Here is a 26,182-nt window from a genome sequence, read left to right on the forward strand (position 1 = left end):
AATAAAGGCATTGTTTATTATAGCTGTCAAGGAGTATTCTCTGCTTGAGTTTTATGGAAGTCACACCAGTTTTACCATTGTATTAACTTAGTAGTATTTGACAGTTGTATTTCTATGATTAGCTACATGTTGGTCTGTTTTCTACATAAATTGGCTAAATTTATGACAACTTCTTCATCATAGCTGTGATCTGAGCCCCAACACATCCCACAGAATGGTTTAATTAGCTGACATATTTGTTTCTTTAGCAGATTTTTTTAGAATATAATTTTAGGTCTATTTTAAAGGACAGATAGTCGCACCTTACATTTATTATAAAAATTTAATCTATTCTTACTTTGTAACAGTGATGCCAACATAACGTAACAAGGTGTGTAATCTGGTCTGAGCCCCCAGCAGAGGACAGAGCCTACTTGTCTACTCTTGGAAGAATATTGGTGCATCTTGTGGTTTTAAATATCATTAACAAACTTGAGAGAATACATAAAATAGCAATGCTTTTTATTTCTTTCTCTCTCTTCCTAGCAATGCAGCAAAAAGGCATCTGCCTCTCTCCTGTGGCTTTTAAAGTCATCAGGCATCATCGCGAACCGCCCCTGGCCGCGGATCTCCCTCACGGTCATCACCACGGCCATCATTTTAACCATGGCCGTGTTCAACATGGTGAGTCACAGCTCCTACCAGGCAGGGACTGCTTTGCTTCCAGGGCTTGTCTGAGTGGGATTTTCAAACCTTGCTTGTAGCTGCTTTGGCAGCTCCAATCACTGCCTATTAAATTCAACATCCATCCACAGCCTCTGTAAGAAAAAGGATGCTCCCTGTGAGAGTCACGGAAAGAGGGGCTCCTCCAGCAGCTCCCAACTTCTTGCTCTGTGGGGCTCTCGGGTATGGAAATGACACTAAATGTCAGCAGATAATCACTGAGGAGTAACAGAACCATCCAATTAAGGAAAGTGCAGTGGCTGAGGCGTCTTGCTCTGGAGTTTAAAAGGACTAATTTCAAACATCAGCTCCCACCTTATCAGCTGTGTGATTTTGGAGAGCTTTCTTAAACTCCCACGGGTTGCATTTCCAGTTTTCAAAAATGAGAACTGATATTTCACTGCCAAGGTGGTTGTAGGGTACATGAGCTGATGTTTCTACCACACTTAGGATGGTACCGGGCATTTAGTAAATATTTAACCAATGGTGGCTCTTACTATATTGATATTATCATGACTGCTATATTCTTAAAATAGGCAGGTGGGTAATCAGTGCACATTGAGACACATCCTTATCATTATCCTGACGTCACCATCATTAACCATAAAGCATAATGTATTTGGATGATTTGCTAGTTATTGGAACTGCAGGGAGGTACAGTCCTCACCTTTCAGAAGCATAAAATCTGGTTGAGAAGATAGAGTTTATGTATTACACGGTAAGACATAGTTTTCATAAATGAGACAGCATTCAAAAAAATAAATAAATGAGATAGCATTCATTCAACCAAAAATATTCATTGAGCATAAATATGTGCCCGATACATTGCTAGATGCTCAGCAGCCAAAGAGAGTTCTCTGCATTCCAGGCTTCATAATGGAGCCTAGGAGACGGGCAGCAGAAAAACCTGCTCTAAAGAGTCTGAGGGCCACAGAGGTGTGTAAAGAAGAAACAAGGGGAAGGGACAGCAGAGCCTGCTGGACTGAATTATAAAGCATGGGTAGAAGGAGTTTGTGAGATGGTGCATGAGAGATGAGAAGGAGGGAAGACATTTGCCGTCTAGGACTAGAAATAGGGCAGCCATTTGTATTAAGAAGTAGTAGAATATAAAGCTGAGGAAATAGATAAGGATCTTGAATGTTGACTTGGGCTCAATTCTCAACATTATACTACAGAGCCAATAGCTTCTCCTGACACACACCTGGAGATCCCAATGAGGGTGATGCTAACTGGAAGCCAGAAGGACTGGGGTGCCAGCCACAAGGTCAGGATAGCCTCTTCATGTGCTTCGAAGTTGATCTTAAGGACACCCGTAAAGGGGGAGTCATAGAGACGCCATAGCTCGCCCTCTTCTGCCTACTTCCTGTGCTATCAGGAGTTGTATGGATTCCTATGTGTTCAGATTCCTGTATTTTCTCCACATGGTCAACTATAGGACAGGCATGCTAGCTCTCCACACCTCACCTGACCACATGCCCCCCAACTCTGTCTGGGAGCTCCCCTGAGAAAGGACATGAGGTCCAGACCTAATGTGGGCCTCCCCAGTCACGGGTTAGTGAGAGGTGTGACTTCTGACCCCTGCATAGTCTTGGAGATCAGCTCATGGAAGAGGCTTGTCCCTGTAGGCAGTTAGAACTAATGGTGCCTATGAGGAGAGGGATCAGCAGTTAAGCCCACACAGCCTCGGTTTCCCCCAGGACCTCCTGGTCCTTGGTCTTTGGTCCTATGTGGATTTTCTTGATGTATCAAGTTCACCTTGGGAACTCCACCATCCTGGGAACTCCTCTATAAAATAAGTGAGTGGCACTAAGCTCTTTTCCCCTCCTCCTGGACATACACAGCAGCTGAGGCCTGTCTTCCTACTGCAGGCATCATGAGACTTTCCCCAAGGGTTGGGGCCTTGTCTTCTAGGTCTCAAGCATACCTGGACCATGACATCATTTATTTCCAACAAGAGCTTGATCTAGACAGACTAGCAGACAACTGGAAAACTGTGCCATGTTGGGACCTCCAGTAATTCCCTGTAGAACTACCCTGCTTTAGAGGGACTTTAAAATGCAAGGACCTAAGTAGTCAGGCAGCCTGAGGCACGTGCTTATGAGGAGCCCAGACCTACAGGCTTTCTGGGAGAGGATGCGAGGGGATTGAGATGGTGGCCCCAGAGCTGTCCTCAGAGCACTGGGTGGGGAACGTGAGATGAGGGACTCAAGACTGAGACAAGAGGTATTTCCTGGAGCCTGTCTGCTTATGTATTAGTAGCCATTAGGATACTTAAGCTTTCTGCACAGACAACGTTATGGTTATTGCAAGGGTGTGAAAGCATCGAAGGGAAGGAAGAACAGAGAGGCCAAGGGCAGGGAGGAGTGAGAGCCTATAGAAACATGAGTGTGTTTCCTAAAATGTCCTCATGCTCCACTTGGTAGCATGCAAGTGTGCATTAGCCCTGCTGCTACCAGATCCAGGAGAGTGACCAACAAACTCCAAGGGGAGTTTTGGAAATAAAACTGCAAGAGACAGCTGGGTCAGAATTACTAGTAAACTCCACCATGAGGGACTGGGACAGAACACTATGACCACAGGGCCCACTAGCTAGAGGTCTCAGTAATTCTAACAGACACATGGTGTTCTCTCTGCAAGGGGTGATTGCCGCAATCCCCTTATCATTCAGTATTCTTAACCCCCAAGAGTGTGTTCACTCACCTGGGCAGGCACAGAGCCCATAAAACACACTTCCTGAGAGTTGATCTTCTCCATTGGCTGCCCATACAAGTTATGAGAACAAGACCTTTAACACGCCATCACACACCTAGAAAAGTGCCTTCCATGTACAGGGTGGCTACTTAATAGTTACTGAATAAAAGAATGAGTGAATGAACAGGTAAGCACACAACCCTTCCAGAAAGCAACCATTTATTTTGGTAAAATCCAGTTTGACCTTATAAAATCAAGATATATCACCTAATTTTTTGATGACAGAATCTATGTGGGAAACAAATCCATTTTAGAAGCTAATTGTATTTCACAAAGGATAAGTAGTAATGATTGACAGGCAGTTCAGTCAATGTCTAAATGTTTGATGAGCTGAGCATTTGGGAGATTGGTTTCACAGTAACTATGATCCCTTTGGAGAGAAGAGATACATCTTCAGTACCAGAAATACGTCTTCCAGGGCCACTTTTTCCTCACAAAGAAAGGAATTTATTGCCAAGTGAGATAGAGAAGTTTTTAGAAGACATGCTAAAACTATGATGGATGACGTGTGAGAGAGAAAGGAAATAAGGTTTTGCTACACATACTGAGCTCCCTTCTGTGGCAGCCCAGGCTCTGGGGCGAGGAATAAACAAGAGTACTTTTTCTCTGCCCAGTGGAGAGGGAGAGGAAGTCAGAACCACTCAGGCAGGTGTTGTCCCCATCCATGCAGGAGAAACAGCATTTTCCTTGATACCTGGGGCCCTGAAATGACTGGTTCTTCTCCGTCTGAGCTCCTCATATATTTATTTCAAAGAATCATCCTAAAACACTGTGAAAGCAGACTTTTGGTACAGAAAGGAACTAATTTTTCTCTTACTAGAGAATAACTATGGAGCTTACTGATCACAGAAGGGGAAGGGTTTGTTCATACGAGGGCTGGCTTTCGTCACAGATTTATAGGGAATGTTGTCCAGCTACACGGATCCGTGCCTTCTTGAATTAGGACTACGTGAAGCAGACGCAGGGTCCTGTCCCCAGCCACACTGTAAGGTGATGTGACTGCTCTGGCTCATGCTCGTCACCCAGTGGTGCTGATGCAGATTCAGACACTGGCCAATTGGAACTGAGCATGAGTGAGGTGACATGCAAAGGAAGTGGGCTCCCAGGTCACTCACTCATATCCAGGGACATGGCACCTGCATTTTAACAGCACTTAGGGGGTCGTTAGGAATGGTGTCTCAGAGGGGCTGGCTTTTACAATCTCAACACACAGTGATGTAAATGACAAAACACCCAGGTCAGTTGTATTGAAAATGAACTGTGAGGTGTTAACAGGACATTTTAAACACCTGATACTCATCTATGTAACACCATACACCCCAATAAAAAGTGGAGGAAACAGTTATCCAGATTTTTATCAAATACAGAGTTTCATCAAACTGCCAGTGACCTGCATGTTTTGTTCCATTTTAGTTCCAGCTGGCTTAACCTGTATGAGAAGCTCAAATCCTCTGCCATTTTTTTCTGGCATTTTGACAGTGTCATCCTGTGACTTCCCACGTCATTTTGCAATCTCTTCTGAGAAACTTCCCAGAGAATGCAATCAATAACAGCTTTATGAACCACCTAGCCCAGGATTAGCCTTAGTCAACTGGTAGTCTAGCCAGACTTCTAATTCCAACCAAATGGCAAGCAAAGCACAATGATGTCATCAGGCATAAAACAATATTACATTGCATGTTCATAATTTAATATTGCTCGGAAAACATAATTCTGAGAGGTTTTAAGTTTTCTGAAAATTGTAAAATTTGGAAGTGAAGGTAAAAATATGTAGTGTTCATAGGCCCTTTTTTAGGACATCTTGTCCAGGATGAAGATATTATTTTCCTAATGATGACAAAGTTTGATGAATGTTAAAATTGATCTAGAGAGGAGTTCCTCAAATAATTATGATTATTAGGAATTTATTCTGTGGAGAACATTGTGGCAGTTTAACCTGGAATGGAGAGAAACGTGGGATTAATAATCGAGGATTTGCCTGGCTATATAGAGGATGACATGAGTTTGTTATTTTAAAGTGACTAAGAAGAAAGACTGGGGAAATTGACTCAAAATTGCAGTGTGATGTCATATAGACACAATGAAGAGTTTCTTGGTTTGGGGGTAGTTAATAAATACTATAGAGAGCGTGTGCAAAAGGGGCTTAATGGAGCATTGTTAGGTATAGTGATTGAAGTTCTCTATTGAATTTCTCTATTGGTTTTCAAATTTAAACCATCATGTTTATTGTAGAGCCTCCTTGAAAGACTGCGTTTTCACAGGATGTACTTCTACCCATTGTACAGCAAGAACTTATTTTCTTCTCTATAGAGTGATATAATCAAGATATTTTTGTTAATAATTTCAAGATCCCAGGTCCTTGAGACTAGTAACCTACAAGCTAAACTATCTCCTTCTATTTTTTATTTTTTTTATTCTTTGATATTTAAATAAATTTCATTTGGGATCTGTCAAATATAAACTTGTAACATTTTGAAGCCCAATGTTTACCTTTGCTGTTCAAACTTTTTTTCTGAAATAAGTTTTCCCAAAGAATTAGCACATTTATAGTTCCACGATGGGTTGTGACATTTTTGACAAATTCTTTGGTAGTAAATAAAGAAATCTACAACATTTGAGTTTTCAAATCAGCATTTTGATTTTACCAAATGATATCATGGGTAGAAACACTGTATCTAGTATCATTTTCTCAGAATTACCTTTAAAAAAAAAAAAAGAAAATAGGATCCTTTTTCCAACAGTGCTAAGACTATGCATCCTCTGAATTTTAATCCCCTGGAACCCTGAGCTGCCAAGCATTCACAAGTAATAGATAAGATGTTGATACCAGTTATTGCATTTTGGTCATAAAATTAATTTTTTTCTTAAATCAAAAACTCATAAACTCCATTGACTCATTTAATATTTGAAGCAAGATGGTGAAGAGGCTGCAAACACATTCCAAAGGCTTTCATTTCAGGACAGGGAGTTGGGTGTCTATATGCATGATGATGTCAACCTCAAATGTAATTCTAACTGAGCCAGTTTTAATATATTTAACAGAGGGGCTTGTGTGTTCTTTAACATCAATCCTGCAGTTCTTTACTTCACTATTAAGTGCATAGCACAACAATGAATAGTCACTTATTTATTCAGTAGAAATTCTCATAGTTTGAAAAGCGGATGGAGCTACTGGCATCTGAAGCATAGGTGCTGGGTTGCCCCACATAGTCCTGCTGACTGCGGGTGACACACAGGCACCAATAAACAGCACCGCCTACTAGCCCTTCCATCTCCTTTGCACTAATTCATTGAAAAACAAACATTTTCTTTGCAGTTTTTCCTGAGTGACCCAGAGGAAACAGTCCCCCCAACAACCAATACATCAAACACGAGTCTTTCTGCCTCAAGTAACCAGGCAGCGATTCTGCGTGCGCAAAGCTTGTTTTTCCTTCCGGTAAGAGCGTTTTCCTCGTTAGTATGGCTTTTATTGTTTTCCTGGGTGGCTTTTATTGTTTTTCACCTGTGTGATGATATGGCCTCCGATTTCCCACCTGTACTGGACTTCACTTTTCTTCTCTGGTGTCAGTACCTGAGTAGGTCCTGACCGCTTAAGAACCACCAGCCTTTCTTTTTTATCTTTTTTATGTTTTCTTTTCTTTTCTTTGGAATATATCTTTATTGACTTCAGAGAGGAAGGGAGAGGGAGAGAGAGATAGAAACATCAATGATGAGAGAGAACCATTGATCGGCTGCCTCCTGCAGGCCCCACACTGGGGATGGAGCCCACAACCCTGGCATGTGCCCTTGACCGGAATCAAACCCGGGACCCTTCAGTCCACAGGCCGACACTCTATCTACTGAGCCAAACCAGCTAGGGCCCACCAGCCTTTTTTAAGAGAAGTCCTGGCTGGCTGGCACCGCCAGGCACAAAAGCAGGAACCCTGGCCACCCGGCGCCTCCCTGGCCGGCTGCCTAATGCAACAGTGATGGCTGATCTTCAGGCCTCCCACCTGGCCTGCCAGAGCCATTGCCCCTCATTCGCACACCTTTCTGTGGCTAGATTCAGGGTCCCAACTTACCTTTCATTAACTCCCAGCATACCTTGAGTTCTAGAAAGGTGTTTTAATAGAAAATGGACCCAGAGCATCCTTTCCATTTACATATGTATTTTCGTAGCCATCCCCAAAATGTGAAAGCTTTTTAAAAGCCTAAAAATGAATTTTAAAATATGAAACCATAGGCAGGTTTGCGTAGGTATTTGCAAGCTTTTATCTCAAATTAGGGGTGCTCCAGAAAACCTTTACAATCCTATCTGCACCCAAAAAAATAGCCATGCACACATTGATACACGTGTTCATGTAAGTGGCTCCTTATTCTGCTTGTCATGCCATTAGGCAGAACTGGTCGATCACTTTCATTCTGATAATGGTTTTCAACCTAATTTTCTCAGCCGAATCCTTTTGAAAACCAAACCTTACAGAGAGCCCCAGTTTATCATCCTAACAGCAGAATCGGTACAGAGAAGGAAACATGGGGTGACCATGACCCCTGCAGCTCATTTTCAACTTTCCTTTCATCCCCAAGAGCAGGACTGATGAGCATTGAGTATCAGTAGCCTCCAGACAGCTCACTGTGGATGACCTCAGCTGGGGAAATAAAAGCAAGAGCTAGAATGACAACAATAAGCAGATTGTACATGGCTCTGTTCACGTAATGAAACTGGGGTGGAGTAGCTTACAAAGTGGGCCATTTTATACAGACAGGGTTTATCAGACATCAGTCAGATCTGTGTGTTATTAAAGTTACTAACTTTTCTAGTGCTGTATCTGTTCCGAGAATGCTAATATAGTAGCAAAACTGCTTGTTCGTAAAAACACCATATTAGCAAAAAATAAAAAAATAAAAGGCTTTGTGAGAATGACAACTGTTTCCAGGGCTCTGGGCTCCAAGCTTTACTTGTTCTTCTCAGTGACCTGCAGGGAGGACACGATTACCCCCATTTCACAGATGACGACGCTGTGCCACAGGCAGGCGAGGTCACTGACCTCCCCTGAGTCAGCTGATGAGTGAGGCAGGATGGAATCCGGGGGTGTCCTGACTCAGCAACATCCACTGTGGTCAGTAGTGACAGTGCTAACAGGCTGGCCTGAGCTGCTTCCAGTGGACTAAACGGGTGGCAGGTGCCTGTTTCTCCCTCCCACTTGGTTCTTCCCTTTTCCGGTGCCTGTCTGCTTCCAGGATATTCATGGCTCACCCTGGTCAAAGATTTCAGTTGTAAAAATCCTTTCTGTTTTAAATAGTCCTTCTGACAAACAATGTCTCTTTTAATAAAATATCTACACTTTCTCTTTTTTAATATATTTTATTGATTTTTTACAGATAGGAAGGGAGAGAGATAGAGTTAGAAACATCGATCACCCAAAACCGGTTTGGCTCAGTGGTTTGGCCTGCGGACTGAAGGGTCCCAGGTGCGATTCTGGTCAGGGGCATGTACCTACTGGGGATGTGCCCGCAACCTAGGCACACGCCCCCGACCGGAATCGAACCTGGGACCTTTCAGTCCACAGGCCGACGCTCTATCCACTGAGCCAAACTGGTTTCGGCTATCTACACTTTCTTATCCTTTTAACAGAACTACCAGTAACGACTTATATCCACTTTGAGAATTAAAGAATTGAAAGGCCAACAAAGAGTCTACATATTAAAATTTTTAAAAAGATCTGTTCATTTTTTTTCACTTTTAAGAACATGACACTGGCTAATAATTATATGTCTTCAGTATAGATTTTTAAAGAATTATGTCTGTTTGGCAATGTGCCTGATTATTTTTATTAAACATGCTAAGCTGGGTCAGCAAGCCATGGAATGAGTAATCCTTTTCCAAATCAAATGTGCGCAGGCATTGATCACCGCATCAAAGAGGAGAAAAAGCCATTTGCCTTCCCATGAGATTTGTAAGATGACCAGTGAGCTTGGTGGTGGTCCCCAATCTTAATCCTTATTTCAGCATTTCCCAAAAGAGATTCTAAGTGTTGATTCGATGCATTTTCCTGTCCTAGTACTTTATATACAGCTGCATTCTGGGGCTGATATCCTGCTCGGTTTTCCTGCGGGTGAACTACGAGTTGAAGATGTTGATCATGCTTGTGGCGTTGGTGGGCTACAACATCATCTTTCTCCACACTCACGCCCATGTCCTGGATGACTACAGCCAGGTCTTATTTGAGAGGTAACTGGCTTCCTCCTTTTTCTCCTTGAGTGTGGGATGTCACTCATGTGAGTGTGTTGAGTAAATGCAAATTAACAATAACCTTGTAATTGGAACTCATTGTGTGAGAGTTTCTTTGAAGCGATGGTTCAGAAGGGTGATGTGTGGTTTTTATTATACATTACACAGAATATGTATTATCATAAAAGGAAGGTATGAAGTGGTGTAGAGATGATTTTGTTATAATCTGTACTATATTACTCTATTGATAAGAATAAGCTAGGGTTTCTCACCCTCCACATTATTGATATTTTTCTGAATAATAATCAGTAGTGTATGGTTGGGTGTGGCTGAATAATTTTCTGATGAGGGGCAGTCCTGTGCATTGTGGCATATTTAGCAGCATTCCTGGCCTCTTCCCACTAGATCCAGACACAATCCCCTCCCCCAAAGCCATGAAAACCAAAAATGCCTCCCAACATATGTACCCTGCAAGGCAAAATGCCCCCCCTCCCCAGTCCAGAACAACTGAATCAACACACATAAAAATACTGGAAACTAAGTGGATACATTCACAAATTACAGTGCTACATTCCTAAAATACCCTGGTATGGAGGGAGTACTCCTACCACTGTGTCAATTTTCTGTTCGATGAAGAAACTGACTTTCAAGAAAAGATATGACTTTACTCTCCCAGCCTTAGGACTAGATGCTGAGAGAATGGTCCCCTCACGGACACTCAGTCAGGTTTATACAAGGTTTCCTGTGACCAAATTACTTCCATGAGCTTATAATGAATATTTATTCCCTGCTTGAAAAACAGTGTTTTAATCATTATGGTAACCTCCCTCTCACATTTTAATAGCAAGATAATGTTTTATAGCAAGTGTTTGGTATATTTCTGGACCCACCAGACTTCACATTTCTTCTCTGAGCAGACTGCATAATCCTCCATAATATCTCTATGTTCCTTTTAATATAAAGTAAATGCCTTAAGTATTTGCATGGATTTGTTGCTCCAGAAAGATGGTAGTTGCTGACAGTGCATGGCCATGTACATCTTCGGAGGCCCAGAGCCAGGGACACTGTGTGAACCTTTCGTGCCGATAAGAATGCTTTCAGAAACACAACTGCACAGCATTCTCTTCACCTAATTTAATTTCATCATCCTCCACACCATGAAATCCAAATAATCTGTAATCAAGCTCAGGGTAGTGGAGTTGCAAAAAATGTATAATTGTATTAAGGAAATTTTTATGATTCCTTAGCCAAGATGAGAATGAAATCAGAAGTTAATTTTCCAATAAATTCTCAAAAACGCCCGGCAAACATGCTTCAATATTTCTGTACTGTATCCAGAAAGCCTGTATCGAATCCCTAAGTAAATGCGGCATTACTGATTTTTATGCGCAGCTGACGACGCTACTAAATTCCCTTTATTAAATTTAAAGCTCCTGAATGCGCGACACAGCCGAGGCAGAGGAAGAAATTAGATTAGCAGGTTTCTGATGGGAGAGATTTCCGTGTGGGGTCTGAGAGAGACACCACCAGCCGCAGTGGAGCAGGGCTCGGGCTGAAGGAGAGGAGCTTGTACCCTCAGCTTTTACCCCCTTTGTTTAATTCAAGCTCCTTTGTGTCTGCTACTTGGTTCTGTCTTTTTACTAGCCTTAAAGCTAGGGAGGGCTAGCAGGAGAAGCCCAGGGGCCTGCCTTCTCTCCCAACAGTAAGCTCGCATCCTCTCCCGGAGGGATGCACCTGTCTCCCTATTCCTAGTCTTGACCTCAAGGTTCTGCCACCTCCAGACCCGATTCCTGAAGGAGCTGCCACAGCACTCCCAGAGCATCTCTCTGCCAAAAGATAAATCCTGCTGACATAACATCAAATTTTCTCTAATGTCTGCTTAAAACTAACCCCATCTAAGAAACTCCTAAGGGGGCAAGTGTAGAATTCCCTCCTGGTCTCTCAGCCTCTGTGTGTGTTTGATACAACCCTTCAACTCATGCCAGAACCCAAATCCACCCATCCCAATGTTTTCTTTCTCTGCTGAGATTCCAGAGATCCCCCATCAAATGACTGATAAAGTTGCCTCATCCTTTGGTTTGTTGATGCTGACACAACACCTTCAGATAGGAAACTAGGACTAGCATCCTGACATGGAATGGTGCCTTGAGAGTAGACATCCCAAGTCCCAAGCCACAGGTATCCTTCAAGGAGGCAGCTGGCTTAAGGAGTGCCAGGCGGCACCTCCTTTAATGACCGAGGGAGTGTGTGTCATTGAAGTCACATCTTGGTCCTTTTCCTCTTCTGACCTGTTTCTGGTCACCGCATCTCTGCCCCCAACACACGCTTGTCATTCCTGGTGTCCTGGTCTTCTTTCTGGGACAGGTGCCTGCCTGTGTGGCAGTCACTGTCCTTGCTGCCCACCTCGGCCTCTGGGCTGGCTCCTCATTGACACTGAGTGTTCCAGTAGGCCTACTGCGAGCTTTGGGCTTTCACCCCTGGCTGTGCCTGAGGACTGAGCCACACTCCCATCCTGGAAGGGTAGGGTGTATCCCCCGTGGACAAATCTGTTGCCTTTGATGTCTGCCCATCCCTTTTCTATGGTACATACACTGAAAAGTTTAATAGAAACTCTTGATTCAAGGAAAGAGCAGGTCTGAACCAGGTACCACTCTGGTGTCCACAGTGCCTGAAAGGGTGCCTGGCACCTTGTAAATGGGTGCTCAGTGAATATCTACTGAATGAATGAATAAAAACAGGCTGTGCTCCTGAATACACTGGCTCTAATGACACGTTCACCTCACCTGCTTCCCCGGAGGAAGAGGCTCCTTGGAGATGTATCTTTCCAGGATCAGCATCCGTTTTGTTTATACCTTAAATGTCAAGAGAAAATACGGGAGGGCATCTCTGTTTATAAGGCAGTGCCCAGCCATTGTCTCAATACACAGTTTGGATAGTGTTGTTGTCCTGTACGTGAGTTCACCATGGCCCACGTTTCAGAGGGCTTTTTCAAACCAAATTTGACATGGATACTGGACAAGCCAACAACATGGTACAAGCCAACAGGGCAGTTTTTGCCAGCAGGGCTAGCAAAGAAAACAGAGGTATGCACTACAAAGTATGCAAGTATGCAACTCCAGATCAATGAAAAATTCAGAAAGTGACATCAAACATATTCTTACAGATTCGTGAATGTGGAAAGTCAACTTTTCAGGAGAAAAAAAAGAAGACTACTTTGAGAGAGTATGACATTAAAAATTTGAAATCTTGCCATTCGTGACAACATGAATAGACCTAGAGTATATTATGCTAAGTGAAATAAGCCAGAAAGAGAAAGACAAATACCATATGAATTCAGTGATATGTGGAATCTAAAAAATATAAAACAAATGAACAAGCAAAACCAAACAGAAACAGACCCACAGATAAAGAGAACCTCTCCTTCCCCCTGCCGATGGTTGCCAAAGGGGCAGCAGGGGGAAGGAGAGGACTAAAAAGGAAAAATAAATAAATAAGCAAAAAAAAAAAAGCCAAGTATGAAATGAACATGACAAAAATAGTTTCAACTCTAATCTAGTAGTTTAATTGAATTTAATAGTTTTAACTCATTTTGCCTTAATGGCTTGACAGCAAAATAGTAATTGCAGATTCTTTTTTTTTCTTTGTAAAGGAATACAAATCTCTAAAATATGTTTTAACATTTTGATGTACATTTCAGTTATTGATGATCAGTCATATAAAAATTTGAAAACTAAATCTAGAATGGAGGCCAGCAGCATCTCAGTACTTAACATTACCTGCCATTCTGTGATTCTGCTAAATCATCTCACGTGACGGAAGCTTAGAAGTTTCTGGTATTTAGAAGGGCCAGAACGAGATGTATCTTAATTCTTTGGCATTTACAACACTCCTCCATCTTGTCTGTGAGGACAAGATATTTTGCTGTATCGATCGATAAGGATTCTGGTTCCTGTCCATGACACTGCCTCCCTCAGCCCTCAGCCAGGGCCTTCGAGGACACTGAGTGCTCTTCTGGTTGATGGATGGTGATGACCATTGATATTGCTGGAAGCTGTTTTTGTGTCAGAGACACTTCCCATGACAAATGCTTCTTACAGCGTCTGCAAGATAGTGTCCGGTTTTTCTTGGAAGCATTTTCCTTGCAGAACTGAAAAATCTCAAGGGATGGATGTTACCATTTCATATCGACCCAGAAATGTGCCATTAAATTCAAAGAGGTGTCAGGCATGGAGAACAGAGGGGATGACCAGGGGCCTGGTAGACTAACCAGCTCTGTTTAAGCACTTAAGTTAATGTTGAAATAATATTATTTTCAAATTTTCTATCTCAGTTTCTCTTCCCCTTTCGAGTTCCTCATAAAATAGATACTTTGTGGACAGCATATAAAAAAGTATATAAATCAGCAGCAGCCATACTGGTGCCCGGCATCATTCAGAGGCTCTGGATTGTTGCTGATAGAAATGTCTACATGATTTTAACTTCCAGATCAGCAACAGCTTGGTATCAAGGGTAGTGATGCAGATGCTCAGGCAAACATATACTGCTGAGAGCTGTGAGTTAGGCACCTTCGATGTGGAATTGCTCTTCTTTCCCTGTGTCTCATGGAAAACCCAACAGCTAGAATTCAAGATATCGTGACATATTTTGACAGTGCCCTGACTTGGGGGTCAACTGGTGATGAGCCCACTGAGAGTCTGGAGGAAGAACTGCAGAATTAACCACTCAGGAGACAGGCCAGGGAGCAGGGCAGACTCCCTCTGCAGTAGACAGTCTGGGCGTATTCCAGAGCACCTGAAATTCCCTTGAAGTCTTCTCTTTTAAATTAAAACTGTATTTCAAATTTGCATTCAAACCCATAATATGTCCAAGTTAATGTTGAAATAATATTATTTTCACATTTCCTATCTCAGTTTCTCTTCCCCTTTTGAGTTCCCCCACCCTGTGCCATCTCCAGAAAGCAAGGAACACACACATCTCCCTGTGACTGGCAGTGGGGCTGGAGGTGGGTAACCTGAGATGCCTAATTTAACAAAAAAGCAAGCCATCCTGGGACAACTCAAGCTTTCTTTTCTTCTCCAGAAAGCAGCCATCAGTGAGCAATTTTGTTGTCTAACCTAAAACAGAAAATGTCCTGTGGTTTGGACCCACCTGCAGGAAGGTACTCAATTCTGGGCTGTTTTGTTTGATTTTTAGAATGAGGGGAGGGAGAAGATTTCCCAGAGCCTGTGCCCACAGACTGTACAGAATTCATACTTCTTATCACCAACTCTCCCATCGGTGGTGCTGAAGCTGTGCACATCCCTTACCGTGTTAGTCTGTTTCAGCCCCTGCATGTTCCATTGGCCAAGTTTGAACACCATTCTGAAAAGGCATGAGGCTTTGAGCTGTCTGTCTTTGGATGACACTGGGCCATCGTCTCCAGAAGCTTGCACAGGATCTCGGCAAATCTGTGTCCAGCCAGAGGGAAGAAGATTGTCTGGAAATGAAACCACTTAGGTTTCAAACCAGCGTGATTATTTGTCCGCTCATTCATTTGTTTCTACAACACACTTGTATTGAACATTCTCCATATGCCCGCCCTGATTCCTGGAGTTGGAGCACACAGAGATGGATAACATATAGTCTGTGTTGTCAAGAAGGTCACACAAACCTGCTATAAGAAAACGACGTGGTTACGTTTGTACAGCACACCTAGGAAATGAGTGGCAAGCAGGCTGGGAGCTACCTCAGGTAGCCCAGAGTTGACTGCAATATTGGAAAGACTTTGAAGAGCCATGGAGATTGAAAAGCACAGGACAAACCACAGCATCATGGCAGAATAAGATATCTCTCGTTTCTGCCCTCCCCCCTTCCCACCTTATAATAATAATAATTTGAAATCTGTCCCCAGACAAAAGTCCCTTTGTGAGAGTTGTGGGGTCCAGCAACGATACCAAGGAATCTGGGTGGAGTCTCACCCACCTGTGCATCAGGTAATGTCATATAGACCTTGGCCCTGGCTGTGGGCCCTGCGGTGGCCCAGGCACCAGCTCCAGCCCCTCTCAGCTATGTTCTGGGAGGCCAGGAAAAGACTCTCAACCAGTCACCAGTGGATTAGAGAGCCTTAGGAAAGCCCAGGTTTCCAGAGGAAAGTCCCAGCACATTATAGGAAGAAAAATTAGAATTTGAATGCTTTGAAGTAGGCAATAAGAACAGTTTGACTCTACCCACAGCGCGCCTCCCCCATGATGGCACAGCTTAGGCTCAAGAGACATCCCCTCACCCATGGTCCTGAAGGGGAAACAAGAGCCTGTAAGTGAGCACAAAGCTTCCCCAGCTATGCAGGGCACTACAAAGAAGTCCCTGTCTTCTTGACCCACCCTAAATACTACATCGGGAGCTGTATGACTGGGGGTCAGGTAGAGGCTGGAAGAGTGGCAGATGGGACTCTCCATGGCATTAAAGGGATTCCACTAACTGCACTGAGGCCTCCATCAAGCAGCCTGCCCACCATCCATGGGGAAAACTTTGCCCGCAGATCCCCCACCTGGCCCACGGGTACCTCCACTGTTCCCTGTGCCTCCCCCACCTCCCACCCCTGCTCTGTGGCCAGCTCCCTGTGTGCATTTCCTATGGCAGCAGAGAGAGTGAGCTTTGGCAGACAGCTAGTGAGCACACACAGAAAGCTGGTCCAAATATGGGGACATGAACCTTAGTAGGTTTTGTTGGGAAAACTAAAGGGAGGCAGTCAGCACTTGACCCGATGCATTATAGAATGGAGAGGAGGAATACAAGCTTAAGAATTCTGCCACTAGAGGGACCAAGAAGCATGGAGCATTTTTCATTGAAGTCTCAACAAATGGTCAACATGTACATGAAAAGATGCTCAACATCACTAATCAGGGAGATCAAAACCACAATGAGCCCTAGCTGGTTTGGCTCAGTGGATAGAGCATCAGCCTGCGGACTGAAGGGTCCCAGGTTCAATTCCAGTCAAGGGCACATACCCAGGTTGCAGACCCAATCCCCAGTAGGGGGCGTGCAGGAGGCAACCAATCAATGATTTTTCTCTCTCAGCATTGATGTTTCTCTCTCTCCCTCTCTGAAATCAATAAAAATATATCTAAAAAAAACACAATGAGATATCACCTCACACCTGTTAGAATGGCTATTAGCAAAAAGACAAGAAATAACAAGTTCTGACAAGGGAGTGGAGAAAAGGGAACCCTGTACACTGTTGATGAACGTGTAAATTGCTTCAGCCACTATGGAAAACAGTATGAAAGTCCCTCAAAAAAAAATAAAAACAGAACTGCCATATGATCCAGTAATCCCACTACTGGTATACTAGTATAGCTACAGAAATTGAAATCAGGATCTCAAAGAGATATCTGCACTCCCATGTTCATTGCAGCTTATTCACAGTAGCCATGACATGGAAATGACCTAAGTGTGTCAATGTATGAATAGGTAAAGGACATGTCAAATATATAAACATGTGTCACACTTTTACTTCAGTTTATCAACTATTACCAAAATAACAGATAACTAGATTTCTTGAGATGCTTTTTTATTTAAAAAAAATAGAGGCTCACTCTTTTCCGGCTGGAACCATGGAGGGTGCAGAAGAGAAGAAGAAGAAGGTTCCTGCTGGGCCAGAAACGGTCAAGAAAAAACGAAGGAATTTCGCAGAACTGAAGATCAAGCACCTGAGAAAGAAGTTTGTCCAAAAGATGCTTCAAAAGCAAGAAACAAGCTCATCTATGAAAAAGCTAAGCACTGTCACAAGGAATACAGGCTGATGTACAGAACTGAGCTTCAACTGACCAGGATGGCAAGAAAAGCTGGCAACTTCTCTGTACCTGCCAAACCGAAATTGGCATTTGTCATCAGGATCAAAGGTATCAATGGTGTGAGCCCAAAAGTCCAAAAGGTGCTGCATCTTCTTTGCCTTTGCCAGATCTTCAGTGGCACCTTTGTTAAGCTCAACAAAGCTTCCAATGAACATGCTGAGGACTATTGAATCATATCTTGCATGGGGGTACCCAAACCTGAAGTCAGTCAACAAATTGATCTACAAGCGTGGTTATGGCACAATCAACAAAAAATGAACTTCCCTGACAGATAACTCATTGATTGCTTGATCTCTTGGTAATTATGGCATCACCTACATGGAAGATCTAATTCATGAGATCTGTATTGTTGGAAAGCGCTTCAAAGAAGTAACAACTTCCTGTGGCCCTTCAAGTTATCTTCTCCAGGAGCTGGGGTGAAGAGAAAGACCTCCCACTGTGTAGAAGGTGGAGATGCTGGGAACAGGGAAGACCAGATCAATAGGCTTATTAGGAGAATGAACTAAGGTATCTACCATGGTTATTTTTGTAATCTGGTCAGTTAATAAACTGAGTCCTTTAAAATTGAAAAAAAAAAATTAAAAATAGAGGCTCATTTCACCAAGAAAAAAAAAATTAAGGATTATATTTGTGTCCATATGCCTGGACTGCTTTCTCTCAGAGAATGAAAATGTCATTTTTACCTCACCAGAGCTGTTTGCCTTTAGGTTAGAAACTGGTTCACCAAGTAATCCCTCCATATCTGCCACCCAGTTTGTTAGGTTTCTTTGTTCTTTTGGACTCTTCAAAACTTGAGGGCCAGAATGAGTACCCCATGAATAGCCTCAGGGTGCGGGCCAACTGCAAATTAGTGTGTGGCCACAGGCGTACTTGGATATCTACATCACCAGAGTCCAATTTTGAGCTATTAAAGAAAACATATTTGGTCACATTTTGACTGGAACTGTCATCAAGTCAAAAATCATAGAGTTAGAAGCTTTCTCAACTATATCAGCTCTGTCTCCCCTACTGTATAACTCAGTGATAGCACAACCCTCACACATGAAAGTCTGAAATGGATCCTATCCTTAAAACTCAAAGTGGGGAGAGAGAGAGAGGCCTCATACCCAACTAGCTGTCATTTTTTATATAAATGGCTAACATAATTGTTATGGGTAGAACTATGTCCCCCAAAAGAAGACCTGCTGAAGTCCTAACCCCCCATACCTCACAACATGAATCTACTTGGAATCAGAGTTATTGCAGATGTGATTAGCTAAGATGAGGTCCTACTGGAGCAGGGTGGGTGCTAATCCAACATGGTTGGTGTCCTTATAAGAAGATGGCCATGTGAAGAAGGAGACACACTGGGAGGACACATGTGATGATGAAGACAGAGATTGAGGTGATGCAGGAGTGAGCCAAGGAGCACCAGAGAGCGGTGGCCAACCACCAGAAGCCAGGACGAGGCAAGAAGGATTTCTCAACAAGTGTCAGAGGGAGCATCACCCTGCCAGCACCTGGGTTTCAGACTTCTGGCCTCCAGGACTGTGAGACAATAAATTCCTATTGTGTTAAGCCACCAGTGCGTGGTACTATGTTTCGGCACCCCTGTGAAACTATTACAGTGATCCACACAGTTGACTAGACTCTGCCAGGAGGACATCCTACCCTTTTATTCCATCTCTTCCAATGCTCCCTCCACATTACACATTCCTTTTCCTCCCCGCCTCCCCCACATATACACAAAGAGCAAGGTAACCAGGAATGGATTTGTGGATGGAGAAGTTCGTCATTCAAACTACAGGAGCCCTGGCAGCATGCATCCCTGAGAGACCCCCATGGGAGAGAAGGGCTCCGGTGGCAGTGGGCAACTCTTTTTTGACTGGATGAATAAAAGAAGTTTTAAAGACATCTAAATGAAACTCAAGAAAGCAAGGTGCAGTTCTTCCTAGTACAGAGATTTTCAGAAGTGAAAAAAGGCATCCATGTGTGGGGTACACAAGTCTGCTCTACATCTGGGTGTGCCTTCTTATGTCTGAGGTCCATTTTGGTCTGTACTTTCAAACCCACTGCCAAGTTCAGCATGAGAGTCCTCCCTTACCTTGCTTCGTCCAAGTACCTACTTCCAGCCACCACTTTTCCTCACTGAGGCTCAAGATGTGGGAATGGAGAACAGGATACTTCCACCCCTAAACCAATGCTCACGTGCATCGATGAGAGGCGTTCTGGGAAAGGATTGTTCCCATAGGTTGCTTACATATATTTTCTGTGTGAGTAACTGCAAACCCAGGCAGGATCTGGATTTCATTAAGAGGGACCTGCTCCCATTCTCCCCCAGTGACAGGGATCTGAGCTGGCATATTTGGGTCATCAGGTCCCTTTTCTGGGCATACCAATGAGACCTGAGTTATGACTGGTTATGCCAATGATGCTAATGCAAGATCTTGACCTGAGAGTCAACATTTCACTCTTAGTTTGGGGCTTACAGAGATAGTAAGTGGAAAAGGGGGGTGGCACAGCTGCTTTCTCAGACCCCTGGTTCAAAGTAATAAGGTGTTCATAAGACAATATGAAAATTCAAAACTCAGCCTGTGCCAGCTTCTTAGGCTTTTTGGCTGTATTGTACCACTTTTACTGACTGGTCAAGATCATGTCAATATAGTCAGTGTAGAAAAAAAATGAGCTTAACATTCATTGCAGTCAGCACTGTTTATAAACAACTGCTCCCCTGAGTCCCTTCAACTGTGCTGTTAGACACAGCTGCCACTGGCTCAAAATGGAGCTTCATTTCTTAAAATCAATATGAGTGAGACAGGAAAATGGCACTTTTCAGCTTAGTTCATTCTCAGAGAGAAACTGCTGACCTGCTGGCTGAAGAGCTCAGATTCTTCCAGACATAGCTGGCTTGGTAGGGAGGAGAGAGCCCTGAATGCAAGCACCCCCAGTTTCTGGCGAGTTCTCTGCAGTCCTGAGTCTTAAACCACAGGGATTGGGCAACTGTGTCCTCATTGATGTAGGAATCCACTTCTGCTTTACACTTGGACCTTTTATTCTGTTAATGATATCCTTCAAACAGCATTTGTGTATCCTTCCCAGTTCCATCGCCCACCCCATCTCCCTGTAGTTAATACCTAAAGTCGTGAGTGCCCTCTATGCAGTGCTTCCTCGGTGTCAGGCTCTCTGCCTGGTATATAACTATTTGATTTAGTTATGGAAGCAGCCCATAAGGTAGGTATTGGTACCCCGTTTGGCTGATGAGGAAAGTGTAGTTTCAAGGGGTTAATCCCAGGGTCCACAGCTTGCTAGAGAAGGTAGAGTCAAGATTATATCCTGGGCCCTAACTGGTTTGGCTCAGTGGGTAGAGCATTGGCCTGTGGACTGAAGGGTCCAGGTTCGATTCTGGTCAAGGGCATGTCTTGGTTGCGGGCACATCCCCAGTAGGGGGTGTGCAGGAGACCGCTGATAGATGTTTCTCTGTAATCTACGTTTCTAACTCTCTATCCCTCTCCCTTCCTCTCTCTGAAATCAATTTAAAAAAAGAAAAAATCATAAAATATATTTCAAAGAAAGAAAAACTATTGAAAACCAAAATAAATTTTTTTTTAAAAAGATTACATGAACCTTCCATAGAGAAACAGAAAAATCTCAAAGCAACTTCAACTCACAAACAGAAAGTGATTACGTGATTTTTATACTTGATTAAGTACAACCTATGAGGCTTATGTGACATGGTGTCATACTAAATCAACTGTTTTTTCAGGTCTTACAGAACTATGTGGGAAATTATTCTTTGTCAGCTTATGCAGGACTGTCCTGGGATGGCAGTAGATTTTCCTTTGCATGTGGTATTTCTCATTGTTTTCAGGAAAAACAGAACCTGTAGGAGGTATAGATATGATTACCACAAGGAATTGGCTCATGTGATTAAGGGGGTTGGCAAATCCAAAATCTGCAAAGCCAGTGTCTTAGTTTAAGTCTGAAGGCCAGGAGCTGCTGTAGAACCAGGAGGAATCAATGTTCCAGTTCAAAGGTAGTCAGGCCAGAGAGAATTCTCTCTTGCTCAAAAGAAGATCAGCCTTTTCTATTGCTGATGCTTTCAACTGTTTGATTGAGGCCCACCCGTATTGCAGAGGACAATGGCTTTACTCAACCTACCAATTTCAGTGTTGATCTTACCCAAAAAATATTCTCACAGAAACACCCAGAATAGTATTTGACTAACTAGCTGGGCACCCTGTGGCCCACTGAAGTTGACACATAAAATTGACCAACCCACATGCCAACTTGGATGTGTGGAAGGTCCTGCCTGGAATGTTGTGGTAAGGATGTGACAACTTGAGCAGGGATAATTTACTGATATCTACCTGGACCTGAGGGGAAGTGGGCCGGGGGATGAAGGGTTTCCATCTTCATTACACTTTTGTGATACAAAGTCATATAAAAGAGGGTCTAAGGCCGAAACCGGTTTGGCTCAGTGGATAGAGCGTCAGCCTGCGGACTGAGGGGTCCCGGGTTCGATTCCGGTCAAGGGCATGTACCTTGGTTGCGGCCACATCCCCAGTGGGGAGTGTGCAGGAGGCAGCTGATCAATGTTTCTCTCTCATCAATGTTTCTAACTCTCTATCTCTCTCCCTTCCTCTCTGTAAAAAATCAATAAAATATATTTTTTTAAAAAAAAGAGGGTCTAAGAATGGGTGCTTTTGAGAAAGTGATAGCGTGTAGAAATGAAGTTCTTTCTAAGAAAAATTTGAAAAAGTTATATATGAAATTATCCATAATGATCCCCAAACTATAAAGAAAATAAGATTAACATTCCTTCCCCTAATATTTGTTAGAGCTTGGTATAAAATAAGAAACCTTTACCAATTTGGAAGAATGTTTTATGAAGCTCTTAAAATAGGATTGTTTTGTTTTGATGTAATCTGAGTTTGAAAATATATTTGATGTGTGTGTGTGTGTGGCCAGAATGGAATGTAGACACTCAACTAGAATTTCTGAAGTTTACCGATTCACAGATTCTCAGTCCTGTGTGTATGTTGTTTTAATTTGTTTTTGTCTGTTTGTTTTTAATAGACCAGGCATTTGGAAAGACCTGAAGACCATGGGCTCTGTGTCTCTCTTTATATTCTTCATCACACTGCTTGTTCTGGGTAGACAGGTAAGCCTGTTTTTTTTTACACAATTTCTCTAAAGTGTCATATTAATAACACTCTGAGGATGTGCATTGTAGTTACCTTCATGCAAACATCTTATCACAGGAGAAACTGGGTGGCACAGGGTATGTGGGCTTAGATACAGACAGAAGGAAGAGAGTTACTATTTTCCACTAGTGGCAAACTTTGTAAATGATAAAGATGTGAATCAATTCATTTCCTTTAAGTCTCAAAATATATTTTATCGGTTTCCTAAGCCTAAAAAAGCTGACACTACTTGGAAAAAACTCCCCTTGACTGGGTTTTCATTTGCTTTTCAGAATGTGTAATATGCTTCCTTTTCTTTGAAGTGGGTAGAAGACCTGTGCTGTCACTTGTAATCACTCCTAGAAATAGAGTCTTTTGTTCAAAATTTTACTTTATGATGCAAATGAAACTGTGCTTCCTTCCTTGAGCCCTGTACTCCTTCCTGGCCTCCCAGTAGAGGCTGTGGGTGCAGGATTTTTAATGGCAATATCCTTCCTCTGCCTGGTTACAGGACTCTCATTCAAAGAATAAACTCATCTCATTCATCTCATGCCTGGTGGCTCTGCCTCAACCAAAGTTTGCTTTGAGTTCTTTGATGGATAATGTGAAACCAAGTAGTGATTAATGTGGAAATAACCAATTAAGATGCAAATCCATTTACATTATGTACACATCCCGAAACTGTGAACCAATAGGAAGCTGTTAATGTCCAGGGCAGAGACCAGATCTGTGACTGCCAGCCCAGCGGCCTGGGGACACCGTTGTCTCCATCTCCCGGAGCAGTGCTAGTGGCAGCCTGACCGAGGAGCTCACAGGGCAGCCCTCAGCACTCTCTCTGGAGCTGAGCTGTGGTCCTGCTGCAGAGCCTTGGAGAGCCCAGTCTGCCTGCTGCCCTTCCCTGCCTCTGTCCCTGGCGCCTGCTTGGTTCTGTTTTCTTTGGCTTGCCTTTTTGACAACCGCACATTTCTGTAAGCCTTGTTATACCGTGTTGTTCTTTTTCTTGGTTTCATTTGTTTCTCCTACTACCCTATTTCCAGTGGAGGTCACAGTCACAGATACTAGAGATTAGGACTTGGAACTGTCTTTTGGGGCACACCGTTAAATCCATGACAATGGTTTGGGATGGGAACATTTGTCTTCCTTTGGGGGCCTCCCCTCAAGTTTCTAAGGTACCTGCACATAAGGACAGGAATCTGCAGCAGAAAGCACGAGGGAGGGGAGATGTGAAGATTTGGCAAAATGTCACTTTTAGTCCAATGTAGCTGGTCCCAAATCCAGTTCCTTTTATTAAACAACTTGCAAAATGCCCCCCTGTGATGCAAGAGCGATCACTCGGAAAACCTGAGCAGCCTCTTTGTACAGTTTTCAGAAACCTTTCAAACCTGCATGAATTGGGCTTGCTGCCTGCCCTTCTGGCTCCTTGGTTTCATCTCATGTTCCATTTCTGTCTCACCATCGATTGCTCTGTCATTTTAATTCAAAACCAGCCACATCACTGGATTATTCCCCAAAAGGCCCAAATGGATAATCTATTCTCTAAGTGAGAGGTCATTTCTAGTAAGTGCCCAGCATGATTGCCATAAAATAGAATGTGGAAAATTGGCATTAATGTAAAAAGTTAATATAAAGAACCTTAAAAATATCCTTTGCAATCTTTTTTTTTTAAATGTCTGGCTATATGAGGCAAAAAAATAAATGCCACACCAGAGAAGGAATAACTTTTTAGTGGATCAAACATAATTCGATCAGTTATAATAGATCAGTGGTTCTCAACCTTCCTAATACCGCAACCCTTTAATACAGTTCTTCGTGTTGTGGTGACCCCCAACCATAAAATTATTTTTGTTGCTACTTCATAACTAATTTTGCTACTGTTATGAATCTTAATGTAAATATCAGATTTGCAGGATGTATTTTCATTGTTACAAATGGAACATAATTAAAGCATAGTGATTAATCACAAAAACAATATGTAATTAATTACATGTGTGTTTTCCGATGGTCTTAGGCGACACCTGTAAAGGGGTCATTCGACCCCCAAAGGGGTCGCGACCCACAGGTTGAGAACCACTATAATTGATGAATGATCGTTGTTTGTTGGATTCAGGATGTGGATTTATTCATTAGGTGTGTGTGGGGTGGGGGGGGTTGTTGTTGTTTTACATCACTGGCATAATTAACCAAACCATAAAACAGCCAACCCCCTGCATTCAGTTCTTCTTTCCATTTGTTTGTCTGTAAATTACTCCCTGTGCTGAAATACACCCTGTGTACTAGGCCCCTCTGCCATAGGAGGATCTACTCAAGTCTATTTTATTCTATTAAGTTATTTACATCACAGCTGGCACAGAATGATGCCAAAACCAGCAAGACCCTTTGACAGTAAACAAGTCTCTCCATTTCTACAATGTTCATAACTTAAAAAACAACATTAAGTTTTAATACATTATAAAGCATTTGCACATGTTTTTATTACCAGGCACCATCTTAATTAAATGATATCAAAATGAACTTTTGCCTAAATATGTCACTCTCTCAGTACAATGAAACACCAAATAAAAAATGCATATTCTTCAATGAATACTTAATTATATAATTCGTGCTAGGGGAAAACGGATTTTTAAATATTAAAGGCAAGTTGCCACAAATGAACACCATTATTTCTCAAATGCAAATCATCAAACAAAGCACTCTCTCTACTAATGTGTTTTCCATATTTAGTCATTATTTACATTCTATTATGCCTCTTTTCAAAAAATAATTGAAGCCACCTTTTATTAACAAAACCGAGCAAGGAGCTTTCCTGTCTTTTTTCCTTGCAAGCCTCCAACATAGCTGTTTTCTCTGTTCCTGAGGCTGGTCCTTTCCTGATCTTGCTGTTTGCAAATCCGTGTTAGAGGCTGAGTGAGCGGCATTGGTGGGGAACAGTGGGCTTTGCAGGGAAGGTGACAGTTCTGTTTGGGGGTTCTTTTTTCGGTTTTGTTTTTCGTTCTTTTTATTTTCTCTTTAAAACCTCCACTCTCTGGCAGGACAAGATGCCTATTGTTCCTTTACCTCTGTGTCCTCTTGTAACAGAATGAATATTACTGTAGGTTAGACTTCTTATGGAAGAACAAGTTCAATAAAGAGCGGGAGGAGATAGAAACCATGGAGAACCTGAACCGCGTGCTGCTGGAGAACGTGCTTCCGGCGCACGTGGCCGAGCACTTCCTGGCCAGGAGCCTGAAGAACGAGGTGAGATGAGGTGGGACTGATGCCAGGACTGGATTGGTGGGCCAGGTGAGGGCTGGAAGAAGCTCCAGGCAATCACCTAGATGCCTGTGGTACTACAAACACCTTAGTGTTCAAGTCCAACATTCAAGAGGATGTTGATTAGATGCAAAATGTCAGTTGAGAAGAGTGAGCTAGAATCACCTGTGAATGTCTTAGCATGGAACTGATTCATTATTCCTCATTTTCCCCAATCACATGACGTTCTGAGGATACAATATGAGGCACTAGGGTTCCAAATGTGTATGTCACAG

The 26,182-nt window shown here is 42.8% G+C and overlaps 1 protein-coding gene and 1 pseudogene across 10 annotated transcripts in view; both read left to right on the top strand.

Annotated features, from left to right (window-relative positions):
- ADCY2 (adenylate cyclase 2 (brain)) overlaps positions 1–26,182 on the top strand; it is a 282,664-nt gene that overhangs the window by 238,685 nt on the left and 17,797 nt on the right. For 7 of the 10 annotated variants that reach the window (XM_015563100.1, XM_006762472.1, XM_015563093.1 and 4 more), the window contains 5 exons: positions 526–663; positions 6,770–6,889; positions 9,495–9,664; positions 22,552–22,636; positions 25,734–25,892. In XM_015563100.1, coding sequence (XP_015418586.1) covers positions 526–663; positions 6,770–6,889; positions 9,495–9,664; positions 22,552–22,636; positions 25,734–25,892 — 672 coding nt within the window. The remainder of the gene's footprint in view (positions 1–525; positions 664–6,769; positions 6,890–9,494; positions 9,665–22,551; positions 22,637–25,733; positions 25,893–26,182) is intronic. The other 3 variants (XM_015563097.1, XM_015563098.1, XM_015563101.1) reach the window with 1 other exon arrangement.
- On the top strand, positions 17,238–18,081 carry LOC102774095 (annotated as a pseudogene).

The sequence above is a fragment of the Myotis davidii genome, unplaced genomic scaffold, assembly GCF_000327345.1.
Source record: "Myotis davidii unplaced genomic scaffold, ASM32734v1 scaffold135, whole genome shotgun sequence".
Lineage (NCBI taxonomy): Eukaryota > Metazoa > Chordata > Mammalia > Chiroptera > Vespertilionidae > Myotis > Myotis davidii.